Below are 13,103 nucleotides of genomic sequence, written 5' to 3'. Positions count from 1 at the left end.
TCACAGCAGTAGGGATACTTAAAGAATTCTCTCAGATTCCTTCTTTTCAACTGCAACACTGGGAAATTAGATGTGAAAATGTCAGTTTCAGTATTACAAATATTACTGCAGCAGTTTCTAGACAGATACACACCAACATTGCTTAATAAACTATTAAATTGTGTTATGCTATAAATCTAACATTGTGTAATTCAGTGATTTCACAGACTGTTTTAGACAGAAAGAATACTATTTCCATCTATATCACTGTTTCATTTCTAACAGATTGATCCTAACTAGCTATTCAACTTTCCAAGTTACAGATTTATAAGAATAATAAAAAAAAAACGTTACAGAGGAGTAAGTATTCAGCTTCCTTAAGATTAAAAGACTAAAAGCCACTTCATAGTTGTTCCATTGTTAGTAAGAAGCTGCAGCATGAGGAGATAATGAGGGCTTTCATTAAATTTAACCTTAGAGTAATGAAGCTAATCTCCCCAGATACTTTACACATAATTGTCATAAGGTAGATTCCTGCAGAACAAAATTCAGATTTAGTCACTGTTCATTGATTTAAAGAGATCCTGTACCTCTGCTAGCAACAGGAGATTACAGAATTAGCACCATTAGGCTGCAGGGTAGTTTTCAGATACCAGCTCTCTACTCCCTCCCCAAATATATCCATGTAAAGACTGATCAGATCAAGACAGAACTTCCCACAGTGGTAAACAGTGTGCCTGCTACCAGCTATTCTCACAAGGAAGATGAGGACTGATGCAAATTTCTGAGTACACAACATTTCTGGTAAATGTAACCTATGACTTCTGAGCAAATGGCTAAGCTGCCCTTCCCAGACACAGCACATACCGAGGCAACATTGCCAGCTCGAACAGCTTCAATTTCATTTGTAAGGTAATGCCAGGACACCACACTCTTCATGTTTACGTGTGACTCGTGCCAAAGGGCTAGAACATTCTGAAATTGCTGTTCAATCCTGAAAAATAAGCAGACTCCAACTTTAGTTCAGAGCACACTTGAAAAGGGAAAAAAGTTAGACATTATTTTAGCTCAAGCTTCATATAAATAAATTTTAAAAGGAAATGGGTGAATTTACTTTGTCCCTACCTGTTGGCTGTATCTATTGCTTCTTTGTTTGGTGGAGGAACAGTAAAGCACACAGATGGAACCATGGCCTCATTACCACTTGGGCTAATGACTTTCCATTTTGCACGATGGGAGTTGTTTGCTAATACACACTCATCATCTTTGTAAATAGTTATCTAGTGTTAACAAAAAAGCAGAATAATTTAATGAGCTAAGCATTACAAAATACTTTTATAAAGCACTTTGCAAATGTTGTCAACAAATAAGCAACACAGTAACAAAAGCAAAGCTCAACACACGGATTTGCCCTTGTTTACTAGGGTGGAAGAAATTTACAGCTTGGTGGCTCCAGGAACACAGTAATTAATGAAACTTAAGCTGAATTCTCAGCTCTGCAATTGATTGGAGGAAATTCAAGTTTCTAACCTCAATTTGTCTATAGTCACAGATGGCTTTAATTGGAATGGATGTCTTGAGTATACAGTCAGGATTCCTTGGCTTCAGCTGAATTATTGCCTTTGCTCGCCCCACAAGGCCGGCTACTGTGCTCTTATACTGCAAGAGTTGTTCTTTTTCTTCCTAAAACAGTTAAGAAAAGAATACATTATAAGGGATGGCCAGAATACAGTGCTGCTGCTTTGATACTGTTAAGCTTTTCTTTGCCTGACTTCTTTTACTGTGCTTCTTAAAAGTGATACATTTTTCAAGAACAAAGTATCTTTCTGAAGGCACTGGTCTCTTACAACATCTGGTATTGTAAAGACAAACCAAAAAACCCCAATAAAGCTGTATTTTTAACTTATGAAAAGCAGTCATTAGGCTTGGATAGATGCAATCATTCAATTTTAAATTCTAAAAATGTAATTTGTTTTCCCTCACTTTAAAGGAATAATTTTAACACAGAGATTTTATATGCAACTATAATCTAAACATTTCTTCTTTAAATGTATCTCATGTTAATAGGATCTTTGAATTCTTACCATAGACTCCTGGACAAGGTCTTCCAGCCTATGAAGGCTGCTTGATCTATCACAACTGTATTTTCTGTATATGGTATCTTTCAAATTCCTTAAATATTCCATGGCTTCTTTGGCATCACTGAAAAACTAGGATAAGATAAATACCCAGGTTATTTTTAAACAACCTAAAAAGGATACAAACAGTTACACTATGAAGTTTTCTTTGAGTGCTGTCTTTTTAAAAATAATCTTTTCTAATACCTTGAAGAGACCCCTGCACCATAAAAAAGATTTCATGATCTCATGTCTAAAAGTAACCTTCAAAAGGCACACATTGTAACACCAGTTATTCTTGGTATCAGGTACATGAAAAATTAACTTAGCAGTTACTGAACCTTAATTACTGTTCCTGTGATGGAAAAAAAATCTAAAGTGATTCTTGCTTCCCTTGGAATTACAATGATTTTCATTTATAAAGAGCAGATAAGGCCTACAAAACGTGGTGAAGTAGCTTCAAAATTCAGTGTTCTCCCTTGGCAATCAGTAACCACCCTCCACTCTACCTTATCTGCAGAAGCTGTATTGACAGCAGTTGTGCATGACAGGAAGAAAACACAGCTTCATCCTCTGAGTTCCTACCTGTAGCTGCAGCTCTCTGAAAAGATGTCAGGCCAAATTTTCATCTGCTGTGAACTGATCTGACTGTGGTGAACACAACTGATTATCTCTCAAGCTTCCTTCCATCCCCTAACTTTCTGTGATTCTGTGGTAACACTGTGGGTGCTTGGCTCATCATCTTATGACTGCATGAGACAAATGTCAATTCTACACCTACTGTGAGAGAGCAACTAGCACTTTGGGTATCACTTTTTGACTATGAACAAAACTTAAAACATTTCACATATTTACTGATTTACTTTCTTACCTCAAAATATGCAGCATTTTCTCTCAAATGTTGTTCAACACAGTGGCAGAGCTGAAGAATCCAGCTCCATTGTGTCTGCATTGCAGCTCTGTAGGCCTTTAAGGAAGGAAGATGTATTTTACACAGGAAACAAAAATTAAAACTTGCATACCTCTACAGGATTTAGGAAGCACAAAAGAAATGTAGCATACATGAATGTCTATATAACCTGACCTCCTCACCCTGAAAAAGCAAGCTGCTGCAAGGGAAATTCCAATTAGATGTGAGGAAAAAAACCTATCACTACAGCACAGTCAAACATGAGAAAACTCACCCAGAGGGGCTGTGAAATCACCATCCTCAGGCACGTTCAGAATTCAGATGAACAAAGCCCTGGCACTACTTTAATAAGGGGGGCTGGACTATCCCTCCTGACATTCCCTCAGCCTAAGCTCATCTATGATTCTGTGTCTCTATCTACTCAATAAAAATCGGCAATTAAAAACTGAGTACACAGTAAACATCTAAGTATTAGGACTTTCTGAAAATATATAATCTTGCGTCAAAGTTGCACAGGAATTTAAAGAACGTAACCCTACTGGAATGATGCCTCCTATCCTGTCTGCAGGGTGCTGCCACTAGAGATGCGCTGTATGCACATTCACCAGCAGAGGGTACTCTTGACTTAGTGAAATCAGCCAAAAGTCAATTTTTCAACTCCATAGAATTCTCAGGGATTCAAAAGTTTTTCCATGGCTTCGAATGCTTTCAAACTGATGCATTCATACATGGATTCTACTGTAGAAATGGCACACAATTTTTTTTTTCTTTTAAATGTCCCATTTATTGCAGAAATCAAAGCCTGCAGAGTCATCTTCACTGCAACAGCCTGGTTTCATAATCCAGTCATGTATTATATATTACGCTGATAAGAACCCATTAAAACAGCATATACTTTTAAAGAGTAGAACTCCCCACATCACTTAAAAACTCATTTATTATTCCAAGTAAATCTCATAAGATGGGAGGAAGGGAGGAAATGCAGATGTCAACTCATTGAGCTGAACCACCATAAAAATCCATCCTCTCTGACCTTTTTTTTTTTCCATTTTTATATAACAAAGCAGCTTTTTATGGTTTCCGTTTTTTCCACCACCTACATTCTGTTTTTACTCTTTCTTTGAAGACCTACAGGGAAAAGCATTTTACATTCTCTTTTGGAAATTTATTATCCTACAACAGGTACAATAAATTTTCTGTAAGCCTTTTACCTATAACATAGAGCTTGATTTAAGAGTGAAGTAAATCACATCGCCTGGTCAGATTTAACATCCAAACAAGTTTAATAATTCACTGACAAATAAATTACAAAAATAACCCTAAATCCTGAAAGGAACCCATATACTACATCTAGCAACCAGAAAGGCATTTCCAAAACTTCCTTCAATCCAGCGGGAGAGAAACCACATAACAAATGTTCTGTGCTCTCCCTTTGCCAATGCAATTTGTATCAATAACTGGAAGCTATGTGCATGACCAGAAATGTCTGTACAGACCAACTCTGGAAATTTCAATTACAGACTTCAAGAGGATTTTCTATAAGCAATCCATGATGTAACCATAATGTTACAGAAGTATTTTTCCTTTTTGGAAACTTTTGCTGAAGAGCAAAAAAAAAAGACCCTATTATTCAGAGTCTTGTTGCTACATTTCCTACAAGTTAGCACTGCCTTCTTTTTCCCCATAAATTCTGAAGTCTATCAAAATTATTTTCTTGTTTATGTGCTGTTTGTACTGACTTACCTCAATGGTTAGCCTGGCTGGGTGATTTTCCAGTAGCAATTGCTCAGCTATTTCTTGTACTGATTTAATAACTTCCTCTTTTTGATCTAGTTCTCTCATTAATTCCTTTTACATGACAAAAATAAAAAAAAAAAAAAAAAAAAAAAAAAAGATAAAAATGTTTTAGAAATATCTTAAATTCTTGAGGTTTATTTAATCATTCCCTCTGGATTATACTAGCAATACATACTGCATGGTATTCTTTTTTTCTTGTTATATTCAGGTTTCTTTCACTCCAGTCATATGCAACTTCTTCCTCTTCCTTTTCATTCAGCCAGATCAGCTCTCTAGTAGCACGAGACACGAAATTGTGAAGAGTATCTAGATGCCTTTCCTGATTTCTTGATGTGTTCTTTATTAGAAAAGAAAAGATTGACCAAAATCAGATTTTAAAGCTATCAAAAGTTGATGTACACTGAAAAGCTGAACATTGAAGAGGTACAACAAACTTACCAAGAGTTTTGAATACTGACTCTCTAGCTTGTGCAATTTTTCTGCATAAGTGAGTTTCAGAGGGGCAGTCATCTGGATCTGTATTTGGTATGAGTTCAAAAGACAACAAAAAAGTTAGATTCGTTAAACCATAAGATCTTCTAATTTCATGATATATCATCTAGACATCAGCAGTAAAACTAGGACTGTGAAACCCAAAATGAGTTCTAAAATTCAGCATTAGTTTATAGGTCACCCAGTAAGAAAGTAATCAAAGAAATAAAGAATATGGTACTGTACCTCACTGATTTTAGCTTCTTTAAGGCTGGATTCAAATTCCTCAATAGCTTTGTGGACATTTCTGTGATTTTCTAAATGGCTTTCAACGCTTGGTAAATCTGAACCCCATTCTGCTCGATCAAGTTGCACCTTACAAATGAGAAGAAAAAATTATCTATGATCTACAAGGAGTGAGAGCCATAGTTAGAAGCTAGAACCATAAAGATTGCTACCTGCATTTCTTCCACCCAGCTCAATAGGTCCTGGACAAATTTCATGTTCACCTCTTCTTCTGTTAAATTCTGATCCACAAAAGCTGATTTCATAAGAGGTTTCCTTATTTGCATCAGTTTGAGTGTCTGCAGTGTCCCACTGTCTACTCCTGTCACATAGCTTTGAATTAATCGTGGTGGGATGCCTGGTGTATAAGCAGGAGTGATGGTTGGTGTCAGTCTTGAAGTAAGACCCGATGAAAGGCCAGATGTCAAGCTGGAAGAAGTCAAAGTAGGTGTTAAACCTTGGGTCATTGCAGCATTTATTTCAGGGGGTAGGTTTGTTGTAAATCCTGAGTTTAAGCTTTCTGTTATTCCTGATATCATCAGCCTTGTCTGCTCCGACGTCAGTGCATGCCCCTTGTTGTACACTGAAGAACATTCAGTCCGTATGGACATCAGCTCATCACGAAGCCTTGCAACTCTATTAAAATAAAAAAATAAATACATTCAATCAATGCTTAAAGTTTATCCTGCTGGACTGAGCAGCAATTTGAATTCACATGATCTCTTACATGTGAGTTGTACTTAACTATTTCTAAATAAGCATTCATATCAGAAAGTACAGGATGTGTCAGCTCATACTTAGGTAATATAGTACATACTTAGTACAGACAATACATGCAGAAATCAGGCAATAAATAGAAAATCAGCATGGTCTGGGCACTAGCATGCACCGTGCACAATTCCAGGGAACAATCAGCAAGCAAAAATCTTACAAGATTCTACACATTGCATTACATCAACTACTTGCTCCGTTCATTGCCACAGAGCCATTAACGCTCAGCCTCACCCAGCTCAGGACAAATCCTGAAAACCTTTGGAGCCACTTCTTCATAAAATTGAATTAGGCTGTTTAAATGCATGGTTCTGTCAAGACTGTACATACTGCCAGATATAAGCTCATGTTATTCCACTTATTACCTGATAAGAAATCTAGAGGTATAAAAATCTCACTTCTGTTTTAAAAATCAGAGTTAGTGAATTCTAAAAGCATTTTAGGTGCAATGAAACAAAGTCACATCTTCATTGTAAGCTGTCTGGTAAACATTAAACGTTTTACATTGTATTCTGGTGAATGACTTAATTTTCACAACTGAGCACAGACAGCTCCTCTTGGTTTTAACAGTACTTGCGGGTAATGTACTCACCAGAATACCTGATAATCTTTATTTGGTTACTGAGAGACAGTCTGAAAAGTTTATTCACAAACATATTTGAAAAAAATTGAGAAAGATTTGAAAATGTTGCTCATAATGCATATCCAAGTTTGGGACATTTATTCATATAAATACACAGTAAAGTACCTTTGCACAAGCTGGTCTGCCTGATAATATTTTCCATCAATAAGAATTTGGGCATCAATCACTTGCTGGCGGAGAAGGTTCTCAGATTCAAGCAGATACCCAGCTATCTCTGCTTCATGTTGCAACTGGAGCCCTGACTCTAATCGCTTGGTGTCCTGAAGAAGTAAGAGAAAGACATTAAGCCGTGAAGCTAAACCAAAGAGAAATAAGCTGTAAGAATTCCTAATTGTTTTTTTTTTAAATTCTGATCTTGAAAAAATTATGAAGCATTTTATTTTACTCCCCTCTCAAAAAAAAAAAAAAAAAAAACCAACAGAACTCACTCTCGACAATTTTTGGCATTTTTTTAACGAAATGCTAAATTAACAGTACAACAAAAAAGAAAGTAGGAGCTTTTAGTGTGCACTCTAAAATCCTAAATAAGTTGGTTTTTTGTTTTTTTTTTAAGTAGCCATTCCACAGCAATAAATTAATGAATAAAGAGGATCACTGAGTGACTTACAGACTGTAGAGCATTCCGGGCAAGTATTAGTTTGTCCTCACAGGTCCTGCTGTCCCGCTGAAGTCTGTTTGCAATCTGCTGCAGCATTTCCAACCTAGGTGATGCCACAGCATTTCAGAAAAATACAAAAGTGTTAGAGTTACTTGTATTTACTATTCATGTTGCATGACTTTAAAAACAAACAAACAGCATCTAACACAAAACACAAATACCAAGTTACCTGTTTCCTTCTAAGGTGCCATTACCAAAGCTTATACAAGATTTAATCAGTGTAGGACCACAATTAACAGAAAGGAAATTCTCATTAGAGCCAACACTGGTTCGAGCACTAGTACTGTTGCTAAACAGTGAATCACTGCTATGATAGCTATAACTACTGCTATTCATTTTCAGATCCACAGCCCGGTCCTTCTGGCTGTTTACATTTGCTGAAAATGAAAAAGATAAAACTCCTACAAAATGTAGAGCTTCTAGGGATGAATTCACTACTGGCTTTTGAAATACTTAGCACTCCTTTAAATAAGCTTCAGTACGCACATTCAAAACCCTGCAATTAATATTCTGCCAGCTCTTCAAAGGATTTTACCTGGGGCTATGTACACTACCTTGCTTTTGGCTTCCCTACCTTGCATTAAAGCTTTGCAAGTACAGACTAGGCAGCAATAGAAGGGCGTCTCTCACAAACAGACATGCCAAATATTTTATTATAGTGTCACTGGATGTCTAAAAGCCAAATAAGAACTCAAAGAAGTCTTTGCAGACTTCTTTTTCAGACTTTTCAATAGAAAGTTTCAAAACAGAATGAAGTGAACTCCACTCTCCATGGTAAGGTACAAAACAGGTTGGGCTGATTCCTTTCAAATGGAACTACAGAATGATACTGGGGCAATACTATGATTAATCATATTATAACAATATAATCTGAGGCACTTGTACACCATCCAACCCACCATAATTAGTCCAAATATACACGTTTACTAAATACAATGTCCCACTAATCTGTCCTCCCGCAAACTTCCATTCAACTTCTTTCACATTCAGAGCTAATTGTTTCTTGCCTTTCTGACCACAAAACAAGTAAGAAAAATCTGATCACTGCCTTTAAGTTTATATTTTAACTCAACCATTTTCAACTCAGTCATTTAGCTAGGGGTGTTTTTTCAGCATTTCACTGTTTGCTGCTTTTCAGACCTCCTGAAAAACCACACCCATACCATACCAGAGGACTGTGTTTACCCAGAAGAGCAAAGCCATAGACACACCCCTGCAGTAATGCCAAACTCCTAGTTTTCCACACTAGGAACAAGTTTGGCACTCTCCTCACAAGACACTTTACTGATTTTGATCCCATACACCAAGCTGGCCACACATTGTCTACCTGTGTTGATACTTTCAGTTATATTCACCAGACTTGCAGGCAAAGTTTTGGTACTTGCCAAATTTCAGTATTAACTGGGGTCCCTTTTTTGCCACAACCAACTCCCACCCCAGGAGCTGTATCAACGTCTTGTATTAGTAAGATGCACTAGTAACCAAAACAACAAACATAGATCAAGACCTTGTGTCCAGATAAACTGAAAATTTTAACTTGATAACTAAGCCAGTGCAACTTTTCTCTCTTACTTTACAGTGACCACCAAGTAAAGCAACTATCACTATATAGAGATCAGGCACTTTTAAGTTTTCCAGTCTTGAGATACAGGAAGTTCATGTTTGTATTTGTTTACCTGTGCTTAGTCCATCTGAATGTAAAAGAAATAAACTAATGTCATTTATGCACATTATTAACAAAGATAATCTAGCTTTCTGCAAGTACAAATAGAATACCTTTTGAGAAAGGCTCCACTAATGGCTTTCAGCAGGTGAGGACAGATAAGCCTCCAAGATCTAGCAAACTGTCTTTCGTCTGCTGCTTTCCAGTGTTCTGCTCTGCATGGTGGGGACAACTTTGCTCTCTTCTATAGGAACTTCTTTCTCAACAGGATGCTGTGAATCCTCACACTGAGTCTGCCATTTCAGTCTTGCTTTTGTGAGCATGACACATAATTACTCAACTCTGCCAATCTTTGAGCTCTTCTCTGGCTAAAATCTGTCTTCCTGAGGGTTTCCTAAAAAATGTCTAGATTCTTCAGACCTAATTTCAAGTACCTAAACTAGAGAGAATGATCACCCTATTGTCACTTATAAAGGTGTTTCCTTTGGATTCTTAAAGTTAAGCTGAACAAATCCAGACACAGGCATCTGTCTACCTGCACATATAAGCTTGAAGAATAATTTATCTTAAAGTTAAATAAAAGTATTTTAAACTTAATGAATGGATAGTACCTGTGTCTGTCACCAAATTTAAAAGAGGTACCACTGAAAGCAGAAATGCTCTAAGACTGAAACAACATTTCAAACATGCTCAGTGTGTTATTAGTGATGTACAAAACAGTGTCACACATTCTGCTGTCACAGAAGACTACTATGCACTTGGCACATCTAAATGCTTTGTGTGCTCTTGAGTAAAAGCAACTTTTAAACACCCTCAGAAAAGGATGTGAGTCCACAATGCTGTTAAGCAAATGAAATACATATTTCATGTAAAAGATCATAGAATCACAGAATCACAGAAATGCTAGGATTGGAAGGGACATTACAGATCATCTAGTTCCAACCCCCCTGCCTTGGACAGGGACACCTAACACTAGATCAGGTTGCTCAAGGCCCCATCCAAACTGGCCTTGAACACTTGATAGGGAGGGGGGGACATCCACAGCTTCCCTGAGCAACCTGTTCCAGTGTCCTACCAGCCTCATAGTAAAGAGTTTCGTCATCATATCTAATCTAAATCTCCCATCTTCAAGTTCTAAACCCCTTGTCCTCTTGCTACACACCTGTACAAAAAGCCCTATCCCAGCTTTCGTGTAGGCCCCCTTCAGATATTGGAAAGTCACTTTAAGGTCACCTCAGAGCCTCCTCTTCTCCAGGAGGAACAACTCCAATTTACTCAGCCTGTCTTCACAGATAGGTGCTCCAGCCCCTTGATGATTTTAGTGGCTCTCCTCTGGACATGCTCAAAGAGCAATATGTCTTTCTTATGCTGTGGACTCCAGAATTGAACACTGTACGCTGGGTGAGGTTTCACAAGAGTAAAGGGGAAGAATCACCTCTCTTATCAGTTGTCTATGCTTCTTTTGATGCAGCCCAGGACATAGCTGGTTTTCTGGCCTGCAACTGCACATTGACAGCTCATGTTCACCATCATCTCAAAGTCCTTTTCCTCAGGGCTGTCCTCAATCCTTTCTTGTCCCAACCTGTATTAGTGCACAGGATTGCCTCAATCCAGGTGCAGAACCTTGTACTTAGCCTTGCTGAACTTCATGCAGTTTGCATGAGCCCAATTCTCAAGCCTGTCAAAGTCCCTCTGGATGGCATCCCTTCCCACCAGCATCTTGACTTGACCACACGGTTTGGTGTCATCAGCAAACTTACTGAGAGTGCACTTGATTCAACTGTCCATGTCACTGACAAAGATGCCAAAGATGCTGAACAGCAGTGGTCTGAGTACTGACCCTTGAGGAACACCACTCATCATGTGTCTCCATTTGGACATTAAGCCATTGATCACAACTCTTTGGGTGCAACCATCCAGCCAGTTCCTTATCCAATTAAGTCCATCCATCAAATCCGTATCCTTTCAGTTTAGAGATCAGAATGTTGTGCAGGACAGTGTCAAATGGTCTACACAGAACAGGTCCAGGGAGATGGACCTGTTGCTCTGCCTTTGTCCAAGCAGGCTGTAACCCCTTTGTAAAAGGCCACCAAATTAGTCAGGCAGGACTTGCCTTTAGTGAAGCCATGCTGGCTGTCACCAATCACCTCTTCATTATCCACATGCTTTAGCAGAGCCTTCAGGAGGATCTGCTCCATAATCTTGCCAGGCATAGAGGCGAGACTGACCTCATCCTGAGGATGAGGATGTTGCTTATATGAAATCAGACCAAATGAGACAGAAATATTAACCTAGCTTGAATTAACTGTACAAAGAAGATGACTGTATTTGTGTTCAAGTGCTTTGATGGTCAGATGCTGTTAATCATGACCTTCTGAGACCACATAAGTTATTTCCATCTGGACCTGCTTCTATGAAGCAGATAAAGAACTTTAGGCCCTCAACAAAGGCAGAAGAACTTGATCTAGAAAAACAATGTGGGTATCAATGGAAGGAAGCTATTACAATATACAATGTGAGCTAAAACAACAGAAAATATACAAACCAAGCCTGTCAAACATTCACTTACCTCTCCACTTCAGGCCGAAGGGTCTTCTCTCTTTCCAGCATGGCAATAATAAGCTTTCCCCATTCCTTTTCTATATCATTTGGATGGTACCCTTGAGGAAGTTTGATGCGTCCAAATTCTATCCAGACCTTAACAATTCATACATTTTTTGTTACTTTAAGCACAGAAAGGGAACTTCTATACATTTCAAGGCATTTTAAAACTTACCTCTAGCAGTTTATATAGACGTTTAATTTTTGATTTATCTGCCTCCTTTGGTGGAATTTCTGATTCTTTAAACTGTAGATACTGATTATAAAGTGCCTAAAGAAACATAAAAACCATCATCAACTTTTATTTACAGTGAATATAACCTTACTCTCTAAAACCTCTCCTAATACTCTTCATAAGCTTACATTCTTATCTTGTACTACTTGAGTTCTGCAAAAAAAAATAGATCAGTAAAAGGCTACAGATTTGCTTTTGATTGTTCATATTTTAGTAATATATTTATTGTACTCTGAAAAGGCTAAGGAGTAGTACTGTTCTACTACTGATTTGATAGTTTAAATCAAACACTTGATTTGTTCAAGCATGCTTTGAGTCAGTAAGATAAAGTGGTATTGCAGCCAGGAGAAAGGAGTGTAAGACACCACACCTCACCTTCAATTCCACAGGACTGTTGGGAAATGTTCTGTCAGACATGATCGTGACATGGTGTCTGATCCACTGCGTGAGGTAGTTCACCATATTCTGATATTCAACCCATTTGACTTCAACATCCTACCAAAGCACAATCCAGATTACAGATCAGAATATCATGTGAGAGCTCACTTTTGCTTTATCTTTGAAGGCTGAGGTCTTCACAAACACAGAAAAGAGATTTCTAAACCCTGCAATTCTGAAATAATATTTACTTGCTCCTTAAAGGCTCACTTAAAGCTTCCAAATAGATGATTACACTCTTCAGTTTTGATCCCAAATAATTCCACTGAAAACACAAAATTTTCTAGTTGAAGAAACTTCAAATTGCTAAGAATCAGAGGCATAATTTTAGGCCCATGACTGAAAAGTAATAATTTCAACTCTATGTTTCTTCAGTCTCAGGTGTATTTTTTTTATAGTTAAGGTTTTTGCATAAGTGTTTTCATGTCCAGAACATAAAATAGCTGCTAAGTGTCTAAAATCTCAACCTACAAAATCATGTCAAAGCAAAGTGTGACATTAGTCCTAAGAAGATCCAGCTACACATTCTGGAGCT

At 37.7% G+C, this 13,103-nt stretch overlaps 1 protein-coding gene across 5 annotated transcripts in view; it reads right to left on the bottom strand.

Annotated features, from left to right (window-relative positions):
- DST (dystonin) overlaps positions 1-13,103 on the bottom strand; it is a 289,353-nt gene that overhangs the window by 134,926 nt on the left and 141,324 nt on the right. For 4 of the 5 annotated variants that reach the window (XM_030446905.1, XM_008495643.2, XM_030446906.1 and 1 more), the window contains 15 exons: positions 12,506-12,625; positions 12,071-12,166; positions 11,864-11,991; positions 7,581-7,674; positions 7,079-7,233; positions 5,733-6,195; positions 5,521-5,649; positions 5,242-5,319; positions 4,979-5,140; positions 4,750-4,854; positions 2,968-3,063; positions 2,064-2,189; positions 1,510-1,662; positions 1,105-1,259; positions 847-973 (listed from right to left, as the gene is read on the bottom strand). In XM_030446905.1, coding sequence (XP_030302765.1) covers positions 847-973; positions 1,105-1,259; positions 1,510-1,662; positions 2,064-2,189; positions 2,968-3,063; positions 4,750-4,854; positions 4,979-5,140; positions 5,242-5,319; positions 5,521-5,649; positions 5,733-6,195; positions 7,079-7,233; positions 7,581-7,674; positions 11,864-11,991; positions 12,071-12,166; positions 12,506-12,625 — 2,187 coding nt within the window. Of the gene's footprint in view, positions 1-846; positions 974-1,104; positions 1,260-1,509; positions 1,663-2,063; positions 2,190-2,967; positions 3,064-4,749; positions 4,855-4,978; positions 5,141-5,241; positions 5,320-5,520; positions 5,650-5,732; positions 6,196-7,078; positions 7,234-7,580; positions 7,675-7,800; positions 7,968-11,863; positions 11,992-12,070; positions 12,167-12,505; positions 12,626-13,103 lie in introns of those variants that run through there. The other variant, XM_008495646.2, reaches the window with a different exon arrangement.

This window comes from Calypte anna, chromosome 3 (genome assembly GCF_003957555.1).
Source record: "Calypte anna isolate BGI_N300 chromosome 3, bCalAnn1_v1.p, whole genome shotgun sequence".
NCBI lineage: Eukaryota > Metazoa > Chordata > Aves > Apodiformes > Trochilidae > Calypte > Calypte anna.
The sequence above is the reverse complement of the archived record's forward strand: the minus strand, read 5'-3'. Positions and strand labels throughout refer to the sequence as shown.